This window comes from Vanellus vanellus, assembly GCF_965231255.1.
Source record: "Vanellus vanellus genome assembly, chromosome: 6".
Taxonomy (NCBI): Eukaryota; Metazoa; Chordata; class Aves; order Charadriiformes; family Charadriidae; genus Vanellus; species Vanellus vanellus.
The window spans coordinates 57,921,281-57,946,421 of record NC_138911.1 but is presented as its reverse complement, the minus strand read 5'-3'; the positions used below and the strand labels follow the sequence as shown (position 1 = coordinate 57,946,421).

Below are 25,141 nucleotides of genomic sequence, written 5' to 3'. Positions count from 1 at the left end.
GCTGTCATTAAGCAGCCACTTCAGAAGATAGTGTGGTATATTCAAACCTTTTGCAAAGTTAAGCTGGGATTTTCCGAATCAAAAAATGCTAACAGCATTATCTAACTCACACTACTCCAGTTATTATTCATATGGTGAGTTTATTGTGAATGAAGAATACAGACAATGTTTTAATGATACACATGAAGGCTGTCACATATGCACTCTGGTTTCCATTGTGCACTTGAGAGAAGCATTAATATAAACAAAGAAGTTAATAATTATATACATCTCCTTTCCCAGAAAATCTCCGAAGCAATCCCACCAGTGTGGCAGATCATTCTGTGCATTTAACTATCCAGTAAATATATACAATAAAATTTTTTTATCATATTTATTCTTTATCAGCATGTTTTATTGTGGTATCTTAAAAATGTGAATTAGTTATATGTTTTTTGGTCTTGAATTTATTCTGTGGGGCTTTTAAAAATTCTTTTAAGGCTAAATATGACCCACCAGAATAATAAAAAAATGAGAAGAGAGGAAGGGGTAAAGCGTTAGTCTCTCTACACTAGTATTTCGCTTTTATTTTGCGTTGTAAAATGTTTGTGGAATATACATATCACCTTAGCTGAAATAAAGAAAAATATTTTAATAAGAAAATAAGCAAAAGTAGGTCAGAAAGGTCCAAAATCTAAACAGGTAAGTGTAGTTCTCATAGTACTAGTTTATACTCCATTCTGGAAATAATCTAGAATCTAAACATAAATGGTGTGGTTTTGAGAAGCCTGTTTAACAAGTCTTTTTGTTATCATTGAGCCTTTCAATAATTTACTTTCATGGTTCAGGTATCTTTTCAGACTTTGCTAAAACTATGGTCTCCTCTGTACCTGTAGAAATTGTTGCCTTTGAGGCAGACTTGAAGAAATCAGTATTTTTATAAGTGTACAGTACAGCACATCCCTGTACTTGAAAATTTAAATGTGGTAAATTGTGTTCAACTATTTTTATAAATTTCAGCTTTGGGTTGTGTTTAATTTTCAGTGACTAGAAAATTAAGAAAATGTTTTTTCTGTACGTGTAGATTATTTTGTTTTCATTGAAGGTTGAGAAAAGACAATCTTCATTTGGTTGTATCTCCAGGAATATTAGATTGACTATCTTTTTCTTCCTCCAACAAGATTAGTTCAGTTCTTGCTGAAGATGTCACAATAGTTCGAGAAACTGGAACATTAGATGAGGCCTCATCAATTTCAACTTTTTCATCCTCTGTTGTTTCTTTAGGTGATAAGGTTTCTTGCGCATCAAAAAATACATCAGGTTTATCTGATGGGCTATCTTCATCTGAGATTCTTCCCTCTTTATGACCTGCCTCTTCTTTGTCAACTGTCTTAGCCTTTTTGGAAGGAGATGTGAAACCAAGCTTGGGAAATCTAAACCATCCAGTTTTTTCAGTTTGCTTAGAAGAATCGTTATCTGATGTGTCAGCAGGTTTCACATCTGGAACTGATTTTTTTTCTTCTGGTTTTGGACCTGCGCTTGTTTCATCGCCAGAAGATGAAAAACCAATAGTTGGAAGCCAAAATTTGAATCTTCCAGGAGACCTTTTATTATCAGTCTTTTCCTTTTCATTGGTTATATCTTTTTCTTCATCTCCTAGTGCTTCAGCTACATCCTCATCTTTAGAGAGAAGACCTGCAGTTATTCCCTCTGGTGCCTTATCAGGATGACTCTCTTCAGGTTTACTGGAAGGCTTTACTTCAACAGCAAATGTTTTTACCTTTGGCAAACTTACTTCTCCACTAGATTCTTCAGTCTCACTGTGTGGTTTTTCAGGTAGTTTAAGCTCAGCACTGCCAGTCCTCTGTGCTGCTACTTCAAAGCCTTCATCAGCACATTTAGGCTTGCTCACTGATACATCTGTTGGAGACGGCTGCTGGACTAGCGCTTCTAAGTTGCTATGTGATTCAGGCAACTTCACCTTGAGCAATGAGAATCCCAAAGTAGCAGTTTTGACTTCTGATGAGAGAATCTCTGATTCTTTCAGTATTTCAGTACTGTAAATCTCACACCTTTCAATAGCAACGTGTTCAGGTTCTACTTTCTCACTCACTTCTTGGCCCTCGACATACGACCAATGAAGGTCTTGCCCTGCATTTGAAAGGGAGGACTCTACGGTAGTAGTCATCTGAGCTGTTTTAATGTCAGGTTCAGTCAGTGTTAGAATTTTGCCTTTTGCTTTTTGAATACTACCCTCTAGAGCCTCTGGTGTTTTTTCAGGGAGAGCAGGACTTGCTTGCAGTTGCACTACTTCAATGTCAGTGCTAGATCCCTTTGGATCTGTTAGCACTTTTGACACTAAAACATCAGCTTCAGTTGGGAGAGCTTTGAAAGTGAATCTCGGTATTTTTAGTTTGGGAATTTTTATATTTACTTCTGGGCCACATTGTGATTTGTCCACTGTTTCCATTGTTATTCTGGTAGATGCTTCCATATGATCTAGAGCTGAACTTTCCAGGCCGATGTATGCTTCTGATTTTTGAAACTGTGTTTCTGCTGTGCCTAATTCAGCTTTAGATACTGAATCAGCTTCTGACTTTGGCAAATTGCTATAATCTTCAAAACTCTTCACTTCTGAATGCAACAATCCGAACTTTGGAATCTTAAACTTGTATGTTTTAATTTTACTTGTTTCTGCTCTATCTTCTACTTGCACTTCCACCCCTGCAGACTCATCCTTTTCAACACTTTTCACTTGAAATTTCATTTCAGGATCTACTCTAGCAATTTTAACATCCATTTTCACTCCTGTAACCTTTAGATCTTCCAGCTTAGCTGTAACATAAGTACCATCTTCTGATCCCTTTGTTGTAGGCCATTCACACGTAGGCATTTTTAATTGGCTTCCTTCACTGTCTTTTTCTACAATTTTCATCTCACCCTTTATCTCTCCTTTTTTAATTACTGCCTCTTGGTTTTGAATATCTAACTCTTCCTTTGGAAGACTAACGTCTATTTTCTTCTGTGTTGCATCCAGAGTAATTTCAGCTGATGATGGTTTGCATCCTAATTCTACAGTCTCTAACTTAGTGGAACTTTCTACCTTTGGGACTGCTATATCCTGTGATTTGACTGTGTGCCCTTGAACAGTCAGAGCACATGTAGGAAACTTATTTGTTAAACTGTTGTCTTTGTCAGTTTCTGAAGCACTTAGGTATGTTTTAGACAATTCTGCTGAATACACTGTGAATTCGGAAGTATGCATTTTTTGTCCTTCAGCACCGCGCTTAACTATATCTGCATAAGTTTCAGTTTTTGGAATATTCACTCTGCTATCTGTTCTTTCTGTGGATAATGTACTATCTCCTTCCACCTTTGGCAAGCTAACATCCGAGCTCTTCACAGAATCTCCTAATTTTGGAATCCCTTCTTTTCCAATAGTAATTTCAGCGACTGCGGGTGGTAATGGGAAGGTATTTTCAGAAATACTTGTTTCAGTTTGTACTCTGTCAGAGGGAATGCTTGCCTGAGTTTTTTCCATACTTTCAATACCAGCATCACCTTTTTTTTCCTTTAAGGATGTCCTGCCAAATGCAGGTATTCTGAATTTTGGCATTTTAAACCATCCCTGATGTTCTTCAGTCTGAACTTCTTCAGCTTTTATTTCATGTTCTTTTAATTTGATTTCTTTCTCTTCAAGGCTCTCAAGTGCTCCTGTCGTTGTTTTAGACACTGACTGGTGACTTATGTCTACCTTTGGAGCTTCGATGCCAGCTGTTAGAACCTGAGGTGTTTTCATCTTACAAGCATAAACACCTACTTCAGGATCTGACGTATCAGATGTAAGTTCTGATGCTGGAACTCCTGCAGCAATGTCAGCAATTTCTTTTGTCATTTTTAGCTGGGGTAACTCAGTTTCTGGTTTTGGAGAGCTGATCTCTGTCTCTGGGCCTTTCTCTTTTGTTAAGGAGATTCCAAACTTTGGCTTCTGGAATTTGGGCATTTTAATCTTCCCTTCAGGACCTTCTGACTTCATCTTTCTTCCATCCCCAATGGACAACCTTTCTGTTACTATTTCAGGGCTCCTCAGTTCAGTTGAAGCTTCTCCTTTGGGGAACTTAATACCTGGTTTTTGAACAGTATCCTCATCGGTAGAACTTGATTTTAGAACAACCTGTTGAAAACTCCCCTCTAAGGGAGGCAGAGCAGCATCAATCTTTGCTGAGCTGACTCCTATGTCAGTTTGCAAGGCTCCAGTTTCCATTTTGGAAAACTCCAGAGGGGGGATATTAACATCAGCCAGTTTTACGCTTATTTGGGCCCCTTCTTCTGTCCTTTCTGAACGACTTCTTTCTATATTAGGTATCTCTATTGAACCGTCACCTCGTCTTTCTGTTTTAGGAATAGAAGCATCAACTTCAACTTTCGGTGAATGTGTCTGAGATTTGGAAACCTTGATCTTGGAGAGTGAAATTTTAGGCATGACAAATTGAGGCTTTTTAATTGGACTTTTTTGTTCAACTTTTTCTGCAGATATTTCCAGATCAAGGGCTGGCCCAGTACCTTGATCATCAGTTGCAGGTCCTCTCACTTCTGTGTCTATTCTGCCTGATGTTACAGCAAGTTTACGATCTTCCAAATCTGCTCCAGAATCTGCTTTCACACTTGCTTCCTTCTTTGGGGACCAACTGAAGGATGGCAGTTTGAATTTTGGCATTTTGAAATGTCCTTCTTTCTCTTCTCCATCTCCATCTTGCTTTATTTCCCCTTTGATTTTTAGTGTTGCATCTGAATCCTGAATATCACTGTCTGGTTTTGGAACAGAAATGTCAGCTGATGGGAGGTGAGCATCAGCCTCTGATTCCTTATGGTCAGCTTTGGTCATTTTGACTTTAGGGCTATAAGTTTCTATTCCTGTACTGCATTCTACCTCCAAATTTGGTGCTTCGACAGCAATGTCAGATATTTCTACAGTTGCTTTTAGTTGGGGAACCTTGATTTCTGGTTTGGATTGGCTGACCTCCTTTTCTGACCCTTTCCCTTTAGAATGTGTAATTCCAAACTTTGGCATTTGGAATTTAGACATTTTTGTTTTCCCTTCAGGACCTTCAATTTTTATTTCTACATCACCCACAGCAATTTCACTTGATGTTCTTTCAACACTTATATCAGGACTCTTCACCTCAAAGGAGCCTTCAGTTATCATCTTAGTATCTGAGGTGGAGAGGCTGGCATCAGCAGCAGCTGTCAATGTCAGGTCATCTTCTTCACATGTAGGAATTATGACTTCACCTGTAGGCATGCTAATGTCCATCTCTATTTTAGGAGCTTTGACTTCTGGTTTGGAAAATTCCAAAGTTGGGACTGTAACTTTTGGCACTATTCTGCCCATTTCTGCACCTTCCCCACTACTCCCTTTCTCAGATTTCTGTATTGAAACACCTTCTTTTTCTAGTTTGGGACCACAAACATCAGTTTCTAGTATGGGCAGAGAGACCTGGACTTTCTGACCCTTCATTTTAGGGAATGATATCTTTGGCATGATAAATTGGGACTTCTTGTTTCTGCCCTTTTCACCATCTTTTTCTGTTGATGTATCAAATTCCGCATGACTCTCAGAGGTAGGAAACGTTAATTCAGATTCTGTGCCTCCAGATAAGGGAGAAAAAGGGTGTTCTTCCAGATGTCCCTGAGCTTCAGAAGGAGCAATAGCTTCTTTCTTTGGTGACCAACTAAATGAAGGCAGTTTGAATTTTGATGTCTTAAATTTGTTTTCTTTCTCCTCAGTGTCCTTCTCTCCTGAAACTACTTCCTGTTCTACCTTGCAATCTAAATCTGGGCCATGGATTTCCACTTCTAATTTTGGCATGGTAACTTCCATTGATGGGAGACTGACATCCAACTGATGAATAACTTCAGGTGAAGGCTTGTGCATCTTTACACCTAATTCAACATCACGGATCTTAGTGGGTTTTTCAATATCAGTATCAGCCATATCAGATGTTATCCTCCCCTTGGAAATTTCAGATTCCGCTTTGGAAACAATGTCACTTCCTGATGGTTTTTCCTTAGACCAAGAAATACCAAATTTTGGTTTTCGGAATTTAGGAATTTTAACTATAAACTCTGTGTCACCAACAGATAAGTCAGCAGCTGGTGTTTTCCCTGCTGGTTTCAGACTTTCTTGCTCCAAAGAAATATCTTCATTCAAGATTTCAAAATCTGTATCTGAAATATTCTCATCAGTAAGAAATATTTTTGATTCAGATTCTGACAGATTCATTTGATATTTAGTAAGTGTAATATCCCCTTTTGGTAAAGGAGAATCCTGATCAATTTTAGAAGAACCAATATCAACTTTAGAGAAACCAAAGCTAGGGATCCTAAATTTAGCATTTCTAGAGCCACTATCTCCCTTAATGTCAGCAAGATCTTGAGATCCGACACTGCTGGAAAGAACAGCAGGAGTTTCCTCTGTAACTGAATAGCAAAGAGTTTCTGACACAGAAAATTCAACTGCTGACTTATTATGTGCCTGAGGTTTCGAACTCTTAGACAGGGAAACCTTAGGCATTCTAAATAGAGAACTTTTAGCTTTACCCATTTGACCCTCTTTCCCAGAGGAGTCATCTACAATAACTTCAAAAACAGGCGGGGGGATGTCGGCTGCGGGCAGGGTCACGTCGACTTCGGCGCTTCCCGAGGGCACCGTCACCTGGGGCTCCTTGAGGCTGACGTCCACATCCGCGGCCACGGTGCCCTTGGCCTCTCTGCTGCTGGACCAGCCGAAGGAAGGCATGCCGAACTTGGGCATCTTGAACTTGCCGTCCTTGGTCTTCGCGGCCTCCTTCTCTGGGGCTTTTGCTTCCCCTTCGAGGGCGAGGGACGCCTCGGGGGCCTGCAGGTCGACGCTGGCCTTTGGAAGGGTGACGTCGACGGACGGGAGGCTGATGTCCACCTTGGGAGCTTTGATGTCAGCTTTGGGCATTTTGAGGGAGGGCTTCTCCACCTTCCAGCCGGCCCCTTCAGTTCCGGCCCCGGGGACGTCGGCTTTGAGGCCCAGCGCGGGGCCCTCCCCTGCGGCCGTCACGGTGGCGGAGGGGAGGCCGACCTCGGCGGTGGGCAGGCTGACCTCGCCTTCGAGCCCTTCCGCCTTGGGGAGCGACACTGCAAATTTGGGCTTGTCGAATTTGGGCATCTTGAACTTCCCTTTCAGGCCCGCGGCTTCCAGCTCGGCTCCGTCAAGCGAGCCTTCGCCAGAGGGCACTTTGAGGTCTACCTCGGGCGCCTGCAGCTCGAGGGAGCCTTCGACGGAGGGCAGCTTGATGTCGGGGGCCGCGACGCTGACGGCGCCGGCGCTGGCCTTGAGGTCTGCCTCCGGGAGGCTGGCGTCGACTTTGTGCAGGCTGACGTCTGCGTCCAGTTTGGGAGCCTTGACGGTCGGCTTGGAGAAGACCACGCTGGGCACCTTGACTTTCGGCATGTGTATTTTCATGCCCGCACCCTCCACTTTGCCGGCAGCCGCCTCCAGGCCCCCTTCGGCGTCGGGGCCCTGCAGGCTGAGTTCGCCCTCCGGGACTTCGGCCTGGGCTTTGGGCAGCGAGCCCTCCGCCTTTGGCAGGCTGACCTGCACGTGGGGAGCTTTGACTTTGGGCAGCTTGACGCTGGGCATCTTGACGTCGGGCATCTTGAATCGACCTTTCTCGCCGTCTCCTCCGGCAGCCGTCTCGACGGTCACCTCCACGCTGGGCGCTTGGATGTCGGCCGCGGGCAGGGTCACGTCGACTTCGGCGCTTCCCGAGGGCACCGTCACCTGGGGCTCCTTGAGGCTGACGTCCACATCCGCGGCCACGGTGCCCTTGGCCTCTCTGCTGCTGGACCAGCCGAAGGAAGGCATGCCGAACTTGGGCATCTTGAACTTGCCGTCCTTGGTCTTCGCGGCCTCCTTCTCTGGGGCTTTTGCTTCCCCTTCGAGGGCGAGGGACGCCTCGGGGGCCTGCAGGTCGACGCTGGCCTTTGGAAGGGTGACGTCGACGGACGGGAGGCTGATGTCCACCTTGGGAGCTTTGATGTCAGCTTTGGGCATTTTGAGGGAGGGCTTCTCCACCTTCCAGCCGGCCCCTTCAGTTCCGGCCCCGGGGACGTCGGCTTTGAGGCCCAGCGCGGGGCCCTCCCCTGCGGCCGTCACGGTGGCGGAGGGGAGGCCGACCTCGGCGGTGGGCAGGCTGACCTCGCCTTCGAGCCCTTCCGCCTTGGGGAGCGACACTGCAAATTTGGGCTTGTCGAATTTGGGCATCTTGAACTTCCCTTTCAGGCCCGCGGCTTCCAGCTCGGCTCCGTCAAGCGAGCCTTCGCCAGAGGGCACTTTGAGGTCTACCTCGGGCGCCTGCAGCTCGAGGGAGCCTTCGACGGAGGGCAGCTTGATGTCGGGGGCCGCGACGCTGACGGCGCCGGCGCTGGCCTTGAGGTCTGCCTCCGGGAGGCTGGCGTCGACTTTGTGCAGGCTGACGTCTGCGTCCAGTTTGGGAGCCTTGACGGTCGGCTTGGAGAAGACCACGCTGGGCACCTTGACTTTCGGCATGTGTATTTTCATGCCCGCACCCTCCACTTTGCCGGCAGCCGCCTCCAGGCCCCCTTCGGCGTCGGGGCCCTGCAGGCTGAGTTCGCCCTCCGGGACTTCGGCCTGGGCTTTGGGCAGCGAGCCCTCCGCCTTTGGCAGGCTGACCTGCACGTGGGGAGCTTTGACTTTGGGCAGCTTGACGCTGGGCATCTTGACGTCGGGCATCTTGAATCGACCTTTCTCGCCGTCTCCTCCGGCAGCCGTCTCGACGGTCACCTCCACGCTGGGCGCTTGGATGTCGGCCGCGGGCAGGGTCACGTCGACTTCGGCGCTTCCCGAGGGCACCGTCACCTGGGGCTCCTTGAGGCTGACGTCCACATCCGCGGCCACGGTGCCCTTGGCCTCTCTGCTGCTGGACCAGCCGAAGGAAGGCATGCCGAACTTGGGCATCTTGAACTTGCCGTCCTTGGTCTTCGCGGCCTCCTTCTCTGGGGCTTTTGCTTCCCCTTCGAGGGCGAGGGACGCCTCGGGGGCCTGCAGGTCGACGCTGGCCTTTGGAAGGGTGACGTCGACGGACGGGAGGCTGATGTCCACCTTGGGAGCTTTGATGTCAGCTTTGGGCATTTTGAGGGAGGGCTTCTCCACCTTCCAGCCGGCCCCTTCAGTTCCGGCCCCGGGGACGTCGGCTTTGAGGCCCAGCGCGGGGCCCTCCCCTGCGGCCGTCACGGTGGCGGAGGGGAGGCCGACCTCGGCGGTGGGCAGGCTGACCTCGCCTTCGAGCCCTTCCGCCTTGGGGAGCGACACTGCAAATTTGGGCTTGTCGAATTTGGGCATCTTGAACTTCCCTTTCAGGCCCGCGGCTTCCAGCTCGGCTCCGTCAAGCGAGCCTTCGCCAGAGGGCACTTTGAGGTCTACCTCGGGCGCCTGCAGCTCGAGGGAGCCTTCGACGGAGGGCAGCTTGATGTCGGGGGCCGCGACGCTGACGGCGCCGGCGCTGGCCTTGAGGTCTGCCTCCGGGAGGCTGGCGTCGACTTTGTGCAGGCTGACGTCTGCGTCCAGTTTGGGAGCCTTGACGGTCGGCTTGGAGAAGACCACGCTGGGCACCTTGACTTTCGGCATGTGTATTTTCATGCCCGCACCCTCCACTTTGCCGGCAGCCGCCTCCAGGCCCCCTTCGGCGTCGGGGCCCTGCAGGCTGAGTTCGCCCTCCGGGACTTCGGCCTGGGCTTTGGGCAGCGAGCCCTCCGCCTTTGGCAGGCTGACCTGCACGTGGGGAGCTTTGACTTTGGGCAGCTTGACGCTGGGCATCTTGACGTCGGGCATCTTGAATCGACCTTTCTCGCCGTCTCCTCCGGCAGCCGTCTCGACGGTCACCTCCACGCTGGGCGCTTGGATGTCGGCCGCGGGCAGGGTCACGTCGACTTCGGCGCTTCCCGAGGGCACCGTCACCTGGGGCTCCTTGAGGCTGACGTCCACATCCGCGGCCACGGTGCCCTTGGCCTCTCTGCTGCTGGACCAGCCGAAGGAAGGCATGCCGAACTTGGGCATCTTGAACTTGCCGTCCTTGGTCTTCGCGGCCTCCTTCTCTGGGGCTTTTGCTTCCCCTTCGAGGGCGAGGGACGCCTCGGGGGCCTGCAGGTCGACGCTGGCCTTTGGAAGGGTGACGTCGACGGACGGGAGGCTGATGTCCACCTTGGGAGCTTTGATGTCAGCTTTGGGCATTTTGAGGGAGGGCTTCTCCACCTTCCAGCCGGCCCCTTCAGTTCCGGCCCCGGGGACGTCGGCTTTGAGGCCCAGCGCGGGGCCCTCCCCTGCGGCCGTCACGGTGGCGGAGGGGAGGCCGACCTCGGCGGTGGGCAGGCTGACCTCACCTTCGAGCCCTTCCGCCTTGGGGAGCGACACTGCAAATTTGGGCTTGTCGAATTTGGGCATCTTGAACTTCCCTTTCAGGCCCGCGGCTTCCAGCTCGGCTCCGTCAAGCGAGCCTTCGCCAGAGGGCACTTTGAGGTCTACCTCGGGCGCCTGCAGCTCGAGGGAGCCTTCGACGGAGGGCAGCTTGATGTCGGGGGCCGCGACGCTGATGGCGCCGGCGCTGGCCTTGAGGTCTGCCTCCGGGAGGCTGGCGTCGACTTTGTGCAGGCTGACGTCTGCGTCCAGTTTGGGAGCCTTGACGGTCGGCTTGGAGAAGACCACGCTGGGCACCTTGACTTTCGGCATGTGTATTTTCATGCCCGCACCCTCCACTTTGCCGGCAGCCGCCTCCAGGCCCCCTTCGGCGTCGGGGCCCTGCAGGCTGAGTTCGCCCTCCGGGACTTCGGCCTGGGCTTTGGGCAGCGAGCCCTCCGCCTTTGGCAGGCTGACCTGCACGTGGGGAGCTTTGACTTTGGGCAGCTTGACGCTGGGCATCTTGACGTCGGGCATCTTGAATCGACCTTTCTCGCCGTCTCCTCCGGCAGCCGTCTCGACGGTCACCTCCACGCTGGGCGCTTGGATGTCGGCCGCGGGCAGGGTCACGTCGACTTCGGCGCTTCCCGAGGGCACCGTCACCTGGGGCTCCTTGAGGCTGACGTCCACATCCGCGGCCACGGTGCCCTTGGCCTCTCTGCTGCTGGACCAGCCGAAGGAAGGCATGCCGAACTTGGGCATCTTGAACTTGCCGTCCTTGGTCTTCGCGGCCTCCTTCTCTGGGGCTTTTGCTTCCCCTTCGAGGGCGAGGGACGCCTCGGGGGCCTGCAGGTCGACGCTGGCCTTTGGAAGGGTGACGTCGACGGACGGGAGGCTGATGTCCACCTTGGGAGCTTTGATGTCAGCTTTGGGCATTTTGAGGGAGGGCTTCTCCACCTTCCAGCCGGCCCCTTCAGTTCCGGCCCCGGGGACGTCGGCTTTGAGGCCCAGCGCGGGGCCCTCCCCTGCGGCCGTCACGGTGGCGGAGGGGAGGCCGACCTCGGCGGTGGGCAGGCTGACCTCGCCTTCGAGCCCTTCCGCCTTGGGGAGCGACACTGCAAATTTGGGCTTGTCGAATTTGGGCATCTTGAACTTCCCTTTCAGGCCCGCGGCTTCCAGCTCGGCTCCGTCAAGCGAGCCTTCGCCAGAGGGCACTTTGAGGTCTACCTCGGGCGCCTGCAGCTCGAGGGAGCCTTCGACGGAGGGCAGCTTGATGTCGGGGGCCGCGACGCTGACGGCGCCGGCGCTGGCCTTGAGGTCTGCCTCCGGGAGGCTGGCGTCGACTTTGTGCAGGCTGACGTCTGCGTCCAGTTTGGGAGCCTTGACGGTCGGCTTGGAGAAGACCACGCTGGGCACCTTGACTTTCGGCATGTGTATTTTCATGCCCGCACCCTCCACTTTGCCGGCAGCCGCCTCCAGGCCCCCTTCGGCGTCGGGGCCCTGCAGGCTGAGTTCGCCCTCCGGGACTTCGGCCTGGGCTTTGGGCAGCGAGCCCTCCGCCTTTGGCAGGCTGACCTGCACGTGGGGAGCTTTGACTTTGGGCAGCTTGACGCTGGGCATCTTGACGTCGGGCATCTTGAATCGACCTTTCTCGCCGTCTCCTCCGGCAGCCGTCTCGACGGTCACCTCCACGCTGGGCGCTTGGATGTCGGCCGCGGGCAGGGTCACGTCGACTTCGGCGCTTCCCGAGGGCACCGTCACCTGGGGCTCCTTGAGGCTGACGTCCACATCCGCGGCCACGGTGCCCTTGGCCTCTCTGCTGCTGGACCAGCCGAAGGAAGGCATGCCGAACTTGGGCATCTTGAACTTGCCGTCCTTGGTCTTCGCGGCCTCCTTCTCTGGGGCTTTTGCTTCCCCTTCGAGGGCGAGGGACGCCTCGGGGGCCTGCAGGTCGACGCTGGCCTTTGGAAGGGTGACGTCGACGGACGGGAGGCTGATGTCCACCTTGGGAGCTTTGATGTCAGCTTTGGGCATTTTGAGGGAGGGCTTCTCCACCTTCCAGCCGGCCCCTTCAGTTCCGGCCCCGGGGACGTCGGCTTTGAGGCCCAGCGCGGGGCCCTCCCCTGCGGCCGTCACGGTGGCGGAGGGGAGGCCGACCTCGGCGGTGGGCAGGCTGACCTCACCTTCGAGCCCTTCCGCCTTGGGGAGCGACACTGCAAATTTGGGCTTGTCGAATTTGGGCATCTTGAACTTCCCTTTCAGGCCCGCGGCTTCCAGCTCGGCTCCGTCAAGCGAGCCTTCGCCAGAGGGCACTTTGAGGTCTACCTCGGGCGCCTGCAGCTCGAGGGAGCCTTCGACGGAGGGCAGCTTGATGTCGGGGGCCGCGACGCTGATGGCGCCGGCGCTGGCCTTGAGGTCTGCCTCCGGGAGGCTGGCGTCGACTTTGTGCAGGCTGACGTCTGCGTCCAGTTTGGGAGCCTTGACGGTCGGCTTGGAGAAGACCACGCTGGGCACCTTGACTTTCGGCATGTGTATTTTCATGCCCGCACCCTCCACTTTGCCGGCAGCCGCCTCCAGGCCCCCTTCGGCGTCGGGGCCCTGCAGGGTGAGTTCGCCCTCCGGGACTTCGGCCTGGGCTTTGGGCAGCGAGCCCTCCGCCTTTGGCAGGCTGACCTGCACGTGGGGAGCTTTGACTTTGGGCAGCTTGACGCTGGGCATCTTGACGTCGGGCATCTTGAATCGACCTTTCTCGCCGTCTCCTCCGGCAGCCGTCTCGACGGTCACCTCCACGCTGGGCGCTTGGATGTCGGCCGCGGGCAGGGTCACGTCGACTTCGGCGCTTCCCGAGGGCACCGTCACCTGGGGCTCCTTGAGGCTGACGTCCACATCCGCGGCCACGGTGCCCTTGGCCTCTCTGCTGCTGGACCAGCCGAAGGAAGGCATGCCGAACTTGGGCATCTTGAACTTGCCGTCCTTGGTCTTCGCGGCCTCCTTCTCTGGGGCTTTTGCTTCCCCTTCGAGGGCGAGGGACGCCTCGGGGGCCTGCAGGTCGACGCTGGCCTTTGGAAGGGTGACGTCGACGGACGGGAGGCTGATGTCCACCTTGGGAGCTTTGATGTCAGCTTTGGGCATTTTGAGGGAGGGCTTCTCCACCTTCCAGCCGGCCCCTTCAGTTCCGGCCCCGGGGACGTCGGCTTTGAGGCCCAGCGCGGGGCCCTCCCCTGCGGCCGTCACGGTGGCGGAGGGGAGGCCGACCTCGGCGGTGGGCAGGCTGACCTCGCCTTCGAGCCCTTCCGCCTTGGGGAGCGACACTGCAAATTTGGGCTTGTCGAATTTGGGCATCTTGAACTTCCCTTTCAGGCCCGCGGCTTCCAGCTCGGCTCCGTCAAGCGAGCCTTCGCCAGAGGGCACTTTGAGGTCTACCTCGGGCGCCTGCAGCTCGAGGGAGCCTTCGACGGAGGGCAGCTTGATGTCGGGGGCCGCGACGCTGACGGCGCCGGCGCTGGCCTTGAGGTCTGCCTCCGGGAGGCTGGCGTCGACTTTGTGCAGGCTGACGTCTGCGTCCAGTTTGGGAGCCTTGACGGTCGGCTTGGAGAAGACCACGCTGGGCACCTTGACTTTCGGCATGTGTATTTTCATGCCCGCACCCTCCACTTTGCCGGCAGCCGCCTCCAGGCCCCCTTCGGCGTCGGGGCCCTGCAGGCTGAGTTCGCCCTCCGGGACTTCGGCCTGGGCTTTGGGCAGCGAGCCCTCCGCCTTTGGCAGGCTGACCTGCACGTGGGGAGCTTTGACTTTGGGCAGCTTGACGCTGGGCATCTTGACGTCGGGCATCTTGAATCGACCTTTCTCGCCGTCTCCTCCGGCAGCCGTCTCGACGGTCACCTCCACGCTGGGCGCTTGGATGTCGGCCGCGGGCAGGGTCACGTCGACTTCGGCGCTTCCCGAGGGCACCGTCACCTGGGGCTCCTTGAGGCTGACGTCCACATCCGCGGCCACGGTGCCCTTGGCCTCTCTGCTGCTGGACCAGCCGAAGGAAGGCATGCCGAACTTGGGCATCTTGAACTTGCCGTCCTTGGTCTTCGCGGCCTCCTTCTCTGGGGCTTTTGCTTCCCCTTCGAGGGCGAGGGACGCCTCGGGGGCCTGCAGGTCGACGCTGGCCTTTGGAAGGGTGACGTCGACGGACGGGAGGCTGATGTCCACCTTGGGAGCTTTGATGTCAGCTTTGGGCATTTTGAGGGAGGGCTTCTCCACCTTCCAGCCGGCCCCTTCAGTTCCGGCCCCGGGGACGTCGGCTTTGAGGCCCAGCGCGGGGCCCTCCCCTGCGGCCGTCACGGTGGCGGAGGGGAGGCCGACCTCAGCGGTGGGCAGGCTGACCTCACCTTCGAGCCCTTCCGCCTTGGGGAGCGACACTGCAAATTTGGGCTTGTCGAATTTGGGCATCTTGAACTTCCCTTTCAGGCCCGCGGCTTCCAGCTCGGCTCCGTCAAGCGAGCCTTCGCCAGAGGGCACTTTGAGGTCTACCTCGGGCGCCTGCAGCTCGAGGGAGCCTTCGACGGAGGGCAGCTTGATGTCGGGGGCCGCGACGCTGACGGCGCCGGCGCTGGCCTTGAGGTCTGCCTCCGGGAGGCTGGCGTCGACTTTGTGCAGGCTGACGTCTGCGTCCAGTTTGGGAGCCTTGACGGTCGGCTTGGAGAAGACCACGCTGGGCACCTTGACTTTCGGCATGTGTATTTTCATGCCCGCACCCTCCACTTTGCCGGCAGCCGCCTCCAGGCCCCCTTCGGCGTCGGGGCCCTGCAGGCTGAGTTCGCCCTCCGGGACTTCGGCCTGGGCTTTGGGCAGCGAGCCCTCCGCCTTTGGCAGGCTGACCTGCACGTGGGGAGCTTTGACTTTGGGCAGCTTGACGCTGGGCATCTTGACGTCGGGCATCTTGAATCGACCTTTCTCGCCGTCTCCTCCGGCAGCCGTCTCGACGGTCACCTCCACGCTGGGCGCTTGGATGTCGGCCGCGGGCAGGGTCACGTCGACTTCGGCGCTTCCCGAGGGCACCGTCACCTGGGGCTCCTTGAGGCTGACGTCCACATCCGCGGCCACGGTGCCCTTGGCCTCTCTGCTGCTGGACCAGCCGAAGGAAGGCATGCCGAACTTGGGCATCTTGAACTTGCCGTCCTTGGTCTTCGCGGCCTCCTTCTCTGGGGCTTTTGCTTCCCCTTCGAGGGCGAGGGACGCCTCGGGGGCCTGCAGGTCGACGCTGGCCTTTGGAAGGGTGACGTCGACGGACGGGAGGCTGATGTCCACCTTGGGAGCTTTGATGTCAGCTTTGGGCATTTTGAGGGAGGGCTTCTCCACCTTCCAGCCGGCCCCTTCAGTTCCGGCCCCGGGGACGTCGGCTTTGAGGCCCAGCGCGGGGCCCTCCCCTGCGGCCGTCACGGTGGCGGAGGGGAGGCCGACCTCGGCGGTGGGCAGGCTGACCTCGCCTTCGAGCCCTTCCGCCTTGGGGAGCGACACTGCAAATTTGGGCTTGTCGAATTTGGGCATCTTGAACTTCCCTTTCAGGCCCGCGGCTTCCAGCTCGGCTCCGTCAAGTGAGCCTTCGCCAGAGGGCACTTTGAGGTCTACCTCGGGCGCCTGCAGCTCGAGGGAGCCTTCGACGGAGGGCAGCTTGATGTCGGGGGCCGCGACGCTGACGGCGCCGGCGCTGGCCTTGAGGTCTGCCTCCGGGAGGCTGGCGTCGACTTTGTGCAGGCTGACGTCTGCGTCCAGTTTGGGAGCCTTGACGGTCGGCTTGGAGAAGACCACGCTGGGCACCTTGACTTTCGGCATGTGTATTTTCATGCCCGCACCCTCCACTTTGCCGGCAGCCGCCTCCAGGCCCCCTTCGGCGTCGGGGCCCTGCAGGCTGAGTTCGCCCTCCGGGACTTCGGCCTGGGCTTTGGGCAGCGAGCCCTCCGCCTTTGGCAGGCTGACCTGCACGTGGGGAGCTTTGACTTTGGGCAGCTTGACGCTGGGCATCTTGACGTCGGGCATCTTGAATCGACCTTTCTCGCCGTCTCCTCCGGCAGCCGTCTCGACGGTCACCTCCACGCTGGGCGCTTGGATGTCGGCCGCGGGCAGGGTCACGTCGACTTCGGCGCTTCCCGAGGGCACCGTCACCTGGGGCTCCTTGAGGCTGACGTCCACATCCGCGGCCACGGTGCCCTTGGCCTCTCTGCTGCTGGACCAGCCGAAGGAAGGCATGCCGAACTTGGGCATCTTGAACTTGCCGTCCTTGGTCTTCGCGGCCTCCTTCTCTGGGGCTTTTGCTTCCCCTTCGAGGGCGAGGGACGCCTCGGGGGCCTGCAGGTCGACGCTGGCCTTTGGAAGGGTGACGTCGACGGACGGGAGGCTGATGTCCACCTTGGGAGCTTTGATGTCAGCTTTGGGCATTTTGAGGGAGGGCTTCTCCACCTTCCAGCCGGCCCCTTCAGTTCCGGCCCCGGGGACGTCGGCTTTGAGGCCCAGCGCGGGGCCCTCCCCTGCGGCCGTCACGGTGGCGGAGGGGAGGCCGACCTCGGCGGTGGGCAGGCTGACCTCGCCTTCGAGCCCTTCCGCCTTGGGGAGCGACACTGCAAATTTGGGCTTGTCGAATTTGGGCATCTTGAACTTCCCTTTCAGGCCCGCGGCTTCCAGCTCGGCTCCGTCAAGCGAGCCTTCGCCAGAGGGCACTTTGAGGTCTACCTCGGGCGCCTGCAGCTCGAGGGAGCCTTCGACGGAGGGCAGCTTGATGTCGGGGGCCGCGACGCTGACGGCGCCGGCGCTGGCCTTGAGGTCTGCCTCCGGGAGGCTGGCGTCGACTTTGTGCAGGCTGACGTCTGCGTCCAGTTTGGGAGCCTTGACGGTCGGCTTGGAGAAGACCACGCTGGGCACCTTGACTTTCGGCATGTGTATTTTCATGCCCGCACCCTCCACTTTGCCGGCAGCCGCCTCCAGGCCCCCTTCGGCGTCGGGGCCCTGCAGGCTGAGTTCGCCCTCCGGGACTTCGGCCTGGGCTTTGGGCAGCGAGCCCTCCGCCTTTGGCAGGCTGACCTGCACGTGGGGAGCTTTGACTTTGGGCAGCTTGACGCTGGGCATCTTGACGTCGGGCATCTTGAATCGACCTTTCTCGCCGTCTCCTCCGGCAGCCGTCTCGACGGTCACCTCCACGCTGGGCGCTTGGATGTCGGCCGCGGGCAGGGTCACGTCGACTTCGGCGCTTCCCGAGGGCACCGTCACCTGGGGCTCCTTGAGGCTGACGTCCACATCCGCGGCCACGGTGCCCTTGGCCTCTCTGCTGCTGGACCAGCCGAAGGAAGGCATGCCGAACTTGGGCATCTTGAACTTGCCGTCCTTGGTCTTCGCGGCCTCCTTCTCTGGGGCTTTTGCTTCCCCTTCGAGGGCGAGGGACGCCTCGGGGGCCTGCAGGTCGACGCTGGCCTTTGGAAGGGTGACGTCGACGGACGGGAGGCTGATGTCCACCTTGGGAGCTTTGATGTCAGCTTTGGGCATTTTGAGGGAGGGCTTCTCCACCTTCCAGCCGGCCCCTTCAGTTCCGGCCCCGGGGACGTCGGCTTTGAGGCCCAGCGCGGGGCCCTCCCCTGCGGCCGTCACGGTGGCGGAGGGGAGGCCGACCTCGGCGGTGGGCAGGCTGACCTCACCTTCGAGCCCTTCCGCCTTGGGGAGCGACACTGCAAATTTGGGCTTGTCGAATTTGGGCATCTTGAACTTCCCTTTCAGGCCCGCGGCTTCCAGCTCGGCTCCGTCAAGCGAGCCTTCGCCAGAGGGCACTTTGAGGTCTACCTCGGGCGCCTGCAGCTCGAGGGAGCCTTCGACGGAGGGCAGCTTGATGTCGGGGGCCGCGACGCTGACGGCGCCGGCGCTGGCCTTGAGGTCTGCCTCCGGGAGGCTGGCGTCGACTTTGTGCAGGCTGACGTCTGCGTCCAGTTTGGGAGCCTTGACGGGCGGCTTGGAGAAGACCACGCTGGGCACCTTGACTTTCGGCATGTGTATTTTCATGCCCGCACCCTCCACTTTGCCGGCAGCCGCCTCCAGGCCCCCTTCGGCGTCGGGGCCCTGCAGGCTGAGTTCGCCCTCCGGGACTTCGGCCTGGGCTTTGGGCAGCGAGCCCTCCGCCTTTGGCAGGCTGACCTGCACGTGGGGAGCTTTGACTTTGGGCAGCTTGACGCTGGGCATCTTGACGTCGGGCATCTTGAATCGACCTTTCTCGCCGTCTCCTCCGGCAGCCGTCTCGACGGTCACCTCCACGCTGGGCGCTTGGATGTCGGCCGCGGGCAGGGTCACGTCGACTTCGGCGCTTCCCGAGGGCACCGTCACCTGGGGCTCCTTGAGGCTGACGTCCACATCCGCGGCCACGGTGCCCTTGGCCTCTCTGCTGCTGGACCAGCCGAAGGAAGGCATGCCGAACTTGGGCATCTTGAACTTGCCGTCCTTGGTCTTCGCGGCCTCCTTCTCTGGGGCTTTTGCTTCCCCTTCGAGGGCGAGGGACGCCTCGGGGGCCTGCAGGTCGACGCTGGCCTTTGGAAGGGTGACGTCGACGGACGGGAGGCTGATGTCCACCTTGGGAGCTTTGATGTCAGCTTTGGGCATTTTGAGGGAGGGCTTCTCCACCTTCCAGCCGGCCCCTTCAGTTCCGGCCCCGGGGACGTCGGCTTTGAGGCCCAGCGCGGGGCCCTCCCCTGCGGCCGTCACGGTGGCGGAGGGGAGGCCGACCTCGGCGGTGGGCAGGCTGACCTCGCCTTCGAGCCCTTCCGCCTTGGGGAGCGACACTGCAAATTTGGGCTTGTCGAATTTGGGCATCTTGAACTTCCCTTTCAGGCCCGCGGCTTCCAGCTCGGCTCCGTCAAGCGAGCCTTCGCCAGAGGGCACTTTGAGGTCTACCTCGGGCGCCTGCAGCTCGAGGGAGCCTTCGACGGAGGGCAGCTTGATGTCGGGGGCCGCGACGCTGACGGCGCTGGCGCTGGCCTTGAGGTCTGCCTCCGGGAGGCTGGCGTCGACTTTGTGCAGGCTGACGTCTGCGTCCAGTTTGGGAGCCTTGACGGTCGGCTTGGAGAAGACCACGCTGGGCACCTTGACTTTCGGCATGTGTATTTTCATGCCCGCACCCTCCACTTTGCCGGCAGCCGCCTCCAGGCCCCCTTCGGCGTCGGGGCCCTGCAGGCTGAGTTCGCCCTCCGGGACTTCGGCCTGGGCTTTGGGCAGCGAGCCCTCCGCCTTTGGCAGGCTGACCTGCACGTGGGGAGCTTTGACTTTGGGCAGCTTGACGCTGGGCATCTTGACGTCGGGCATCTTGAATCGACCTTTCTCGCCGTCTCCTCCGGCAGCCGTCTCGACGGTCACCTCCACGCTGGGCGCTTGGATGTCGGCCGCGGGCAGGGTCACGTCGACTTCGGCGCTTCCCGAGGGCACCGTCACCTGGGGCTCCTTGAGGCTGACGTCCACATCCGCGGCCACGGTGCCCTTGGCCTCTCTGCTGCTGGACCAGCCGAAGGAAGGCATGCCGAACTTGGGCATCTTGAACTTGCCGTCCTTGGTCTTCGCGGCCTCCTTCTCTGGGGCTTTTGCTTCCCCTTCGAGGGCGAGGGACGCCTCGGGGGCCTGCAGGTCGACGCTGGCCTTTGGAAGGGTGACGTCGACGGACGGGAGGCTGATGTCCACCTTGGGAGCTTTGATGTCAGCTTTGGGCATTTTGAGGGAGGGCTTCTCCACCTTCCAGCCGGCCCCTTCAGTTCCGGCCCCGGGGACGTCGGCTTTGAGGCCCAGCGCGGGGCCCTCCCCTGCGGCCGTCACGGTGGCGGAGGGGAGGCCGACCTCGGCGGTGGGCAGGCTGACCTCGCCTTCGAGCCCTTCCGCCTTGGGGAGCGACACTGCAAATTTGGGCTTGTCGAATTTGGGCATCTTGAACTTCCCTTTCAGGCCCGCGGCTTCCAGCTCGGCTCCGTCAAGCGAGCCTTCGCCAGAGGGCACTTTGAGGTCTACCTCGGGCGCCTGCAGCTCGAGGGAGCCTTCGACGGAGGGCAGCTTGATGTCGGGGGCCGCGACGCTGACGGCGCCGGCGCTGGCCTTGAGGTCTGCCTCCGGGAGGCTGGCGTCGACTTTGTGCAGGCTGACGTCTGCGTCCAGTTTGGGAGCCTTGACGGTCGGCTTGGAGAAGACCACGCTGGGCACCTTGACTTTCGGCATGTGTATTTTCATGCCCGCACCCTCCACTTTGCCGGCAGCCGCCTCCAGGCCCCCTTCGGCGTCGGGGCCCTGCAGGCTGAGTTCGCCCTCCGGGACTTCGGCCTGGGCTTTGGGCAGCGAGCCCTCCGCCTTTGGCAGGCTGACCTGCACGTGGGGAGCTTTGACTTTGGGCAGCTTGACGCTGGGCATCTTGACGTCGGGCATCTTGAATCGACCTTTCTCGCCGTCTCCTCCGGCAGCCGTCTCGACGGTCACCTCCACGCTGGGCGCTTGGATGTCGGCCGCGGGCAGGGTCACGTCGACTTCGGCGCTTCCCGAGGGCACCGTCACCTGGGGCTCCTTGAGGCTGACGTCCACATCCGCGGCCACGGTGCCCTTGGCCTCTCTGCTGCTGGACCAGCCGAAGGAAGGCATGCCGAACTTGGGCATCTTGAACTTGCTGTCCTTGGTCTTCGCGGCCTCCTTCTCTGGGGCTTTTGCTTCCCCTTCGAGGGCGAGGGACGCCTCGGGGGCCTGCAGGTCGACGCTGGCCTTTGGAAGGGTGACGTCGACGGACGGGAGGCTGATGTCCACCTTGGGAGCTTTGATGTCAGCTTTGGGCATTTTGAGGGAGGGCTTCTCCACCTTCCAGCCGGCCCCTTCAGTTCCGGCCCCGGGGACGTCGGCTTTGAGGCCCAGCGCGGGGCCCTCCCCTGCGGCCGTCACGGTGGCGGAGGGGAGGCCGACCTCGGCGGTGGGCAGGCTGACCTCGCCTTCGAGCCCTTCCGCCTTGGGGAGCGACACTGCAAATTTGGGCTTGTCGAATTTGGGCATCTTGAACTTCCCTTTCAGGCCCGCGGCTTCCAGCTCGGCTCCGTCAAGCGAGCCTTCGCCAGAGGGCACTTTGAGGTCTACCTCGGGCGCCTGCAGCTCGAGGGAGCCTTCGACGGAGGGCAGCTTGATGTCGGGGGCCGCGACACTGACGGCGCCGGCGCTGGCCTTGAGGTCTGCCTCCGGGAGGCTGGCGTCGACTTTGTGCAGGCTGACGTCTGCGTCCAGTTTGGGAGCCTTGACGGTCGGCTTGGAGAAGACCACGCTGGGCACCTTGACTTTCGGCATGTGTATTTTCATGCCCGCACCCTCCACTTTGCCGGCAGCCGCCTCCAGGCCCCCTTCGGCGTCGGGGCCCTGCAGGGTGAGTTCGCCCTCCGGGACTTCGGCCTGGGCTTTGGGCAGCGAGCCCTCCGCCTTTGGCAGGCTGACCTGCACGTGGGGAGCTTTGACTTTGGGCAGCTTGACGCTGGGCATCTTGACGTCGGGCATCTTGAATCGACCTTTCTCGCCGTCTCCTCCGGCAGCCGTCTCGACGGTCACCTCCACGCTGGGCGCTTGGATGTCGGCCGCGGGCAGGGTCACGTCGACTTCGGCGCTTCCCGAGGGCACCGTCACCTGGGGCTCCTTGAGGCTGACGTCCACATCCGCGGCCACGGTGCCCTTGGCCTCTCTGCTGCTGGACCAGCCGAAGGAAGGCATGCCGAACTTGGGCATCTTGAACTTGCCGTCCTTGGTCTTCGCGGCCTCCTTCTCTGGGGCTTTTGCTTCCCCTTCGAGGGCGAGGGACGCCTCGGGGGCCTGCAGGTCGACGCTGGCCTTTGGAAGGGTGACGTCGACGGACGGGAGGCTGATGTCCACCTTGGGAGCTTTGATGTCAGCTTTGGGCATTTTGAGGGAGGGCTTCTCCACCTTCCAGCCGGCCCCTTCAGTTCCGGCCCCGGGGACGTCGGCTTTGAGGCCCAGCGCGGGGCCCTCCCCTGCGGCCGTCACGGTGGCGGAGGGGAGGCCGACCTCGGCGGTGGGCAGGCTGACCTCGCCTTCGAGCCCTTCCGCCTTGGGGAGCGACACTGCAAATTTGGGCTTGTCGAATTTGGGCATCTTGAACTTCCCTTTCAGGCCCGCGGCTTCCAGCTCGGCTCCGTCAAGCGAGCCTTCGCCAGAGGGCACTTTGAGGTCTACCTCGGGCGCCTGCAGCTCGAGGGAGACTTCGACGGAGGGCAGCTTGATGTCGGGGGCCGCGACGCTGACGGCGCCGGCGCTGGCCTTGAGGTCTGCCTCCGGGAGGCTGGCGTCGACTTTGTGCAGGCTGACGTCTGCGTCCAGTTTGGGAGCCTTGACGGTCGGCTTGGAGAAGACCACGCTGGGCACCTTGACTTTCGGCATGTGTATTTTCATGCCCGCACCCTCCACTTTGCCGGCAGCCGCCTCCAGGCCCCCTTCGGCGTCGGGGCCCTGCAGGCTGAGTTCGCCCTCCGGGACTTCGGCCTGGGCTTTGGGCAGCGAGCCCTCCGCCTTTGGCAGGCTGACCTGCACGTGGGGAGCTTTGACTTTGGGCAGCTTGACGCTGGGCATCTTGACGTCGGGCATCTTGAATCGACCTTTCTCGCCGTCTCCTCCGGCAGCCGTCTCGACGGTCACCTCCACGCTGGGCGCTTGGATGTCGGCCGCGGGCAGGGTCACGTCGACTTCGGCGCTTCCCGAGGGCACCGTCACCTGGGGCTCCTTGAGGCTGACGTCCACATCCGCGGCCACGGTGCCCTTGGCCTCTCTGCTGCTGGACCAGCCGAAGGAAGGCATGCCGAACTTGGGCATCTTGAACTTGCCGTCCTTGGTCTTCGCGGCCTCCTTCTCTGGGGCTTTTGCTTCCCCTTCGAGGGCGAGGGACGCCTCGGGGGCCTGCAGGTCGACGCTGGCCTTTGGAAGGGTGACGTCGACGGACGGGAGGCTGATGTCCACCTTGGGAGCTTTGATGTCAGCTTTGGGCATTTTGAGGGAGGGCTTCTCCACCTTCCAGCCGGCCCCTTCAGTTCCGGCCCCGGGGACGTCGGCTTTGAGGCCCAGCATGGCATCCTCACCAGCATTCGTCACTTTTTCAGAGATTTCCTCTATTTTCTTTGATGATACACAGACTTCACTGGGTTTTATTTCGGTATCAGCTTTCGTAATCAATATTTTTCTTTCTGTTTCTTTTAAATTATTCTCTTTTGAAGAAGCTTTTACAGTTAGATTATTTAGATCCTGCATCTGTCCTTCCAACAGTTGTTTTATATCCTTTTCATTTTTTTTTTCTTTGGAGATCTCGATTTCCATTTCTGTACTTGGAATCTTCATTTCTTCTGCTGATACTCTTATTTCTCTTATTGTGCCTGCTTCCAGGGATTTTCCTTCCTGTGCCACTTCTCCCTGTCTGTCGCTTACCTTACTCTCAGTTTGCTCTGTTTCCTCCTTTGTATTTGCCCACGTAAATGTAGGTAATTTAAGCTTAGGCAGCCTGAATTTGCTTTCTTTTCCCTCTATATCCTTTTCTTCTATCTTTATGCCAATATTCATCTTTTTATCACTGCTGGGCATGCCATCTTCTGTCTGTATTTTTTTTACAGTATCTACTGATTCAACTATCCTTTCTTCACTTGATATTTTCAAGTCAGCTTTAGGAGGTTTGGCCATTTTGAATGATGGCATTTGTATTTTCCAAGTAGATATTTCTGACTCTGCATCAGGCATGTGATGTTTCACATCCACAATTGTTAGTATTTGTGTGTCGTCTTCTGCTTGTTTTTCTCCTCTTTCCACTGTGTCAGGTGCTGTGTGTAACTCTGCTTTAGCAGTGCCTATTTCTAGGCCTTTTACTTTTATAGAGCTTTGTGCTGTCTGACCTGTCATGCCTACTTTAATTCCACTTTCTCCTTCTGCTTTATCTGCTGTTCCTTTCTGTTTCTTTTTTCGGGATTTTGATGAGGCTTGTGGTGTTTCTTTAGTTGGGCTTTCTTTCAGATCAGGTGTTTCTAAACTGGGATTTGGTATCTGCGTTGTTATAGCTGGTACTTCAAGTGCAGTAAATTTTGTTGTTGATTCCTTCTCTTTTTCTTTTTTAGTGCTTATTTCAACTTCAGGGCATTTTTTCGTATGCGATGGAATGCCATTTTTCATATCTTTTATGTCTTTTGTTACAGTTTCGTGTGCCTCGCCGTTTTTAATTTCATAAGTAGGAGATGTGGTATATTCCACAGTTAGTATTTCAGGGTTTTCCAGGCTGATGTCTTCTTTATGGCTTTTTTCTCTTTCAGATAACAGTGTAGTTTTTATTTCTTTTTTTTGCTTGTCTTGTGTTTCTGGCTTGGATCTGTGCATTTTGAATCCAATGCTAGGGAACTTCAGTTTCTTTTGGCTTCCTTTTTTTTCTTTGATATGTATTTCCTGTTGAAATTGAGACTCTGTGTCTGTGCTTGTAGGGGAAACATCCTGTATAGCAGGCTCATACGCATCGGATGTACTATGAGATCTTCTGTGCCCCAGTATCTTTTTATTTTTAATTGACTGGAATTTCGGCCATGATAATCTATCTTTTTTAGGTCTCTTGCTTCTTCCTACCCTTTGGTTTGCAATTAATGTTTCTCTGTCTTCTTCTGAAATGTCTTTTCCTGAAACATGCAGTGTTTCTTCAGGAATGCTCTCACTGAGTTCTTTTTC

At 57.0% G+C, this 25,141-nt stretch overlaps 1 protein-coding gene across 1 annotated transcript in view; it reads right to left on the bottom strand.

Moving 5' to 3' along the window:
- Positions 1 to 126: 126 nt before the first annotated feature.
- The window catches only part of AHNAK2 (AHNAK nucleoprotein 2), a 57,010-nt gene continuing 31,995 nt past the window's right edge, over positions 127 to 25,141 (bottom strand). Inside the window, exon 7 of the mRNA XM_082484772.1 lies at positions 127 to 25,141. Within this exon, the coding sequence (XP_082340898.1) occupies positions 1,103 to 25,141 (24,039 nt within the window). The 3' untranslated portion in view covers positions 127 to 1,102.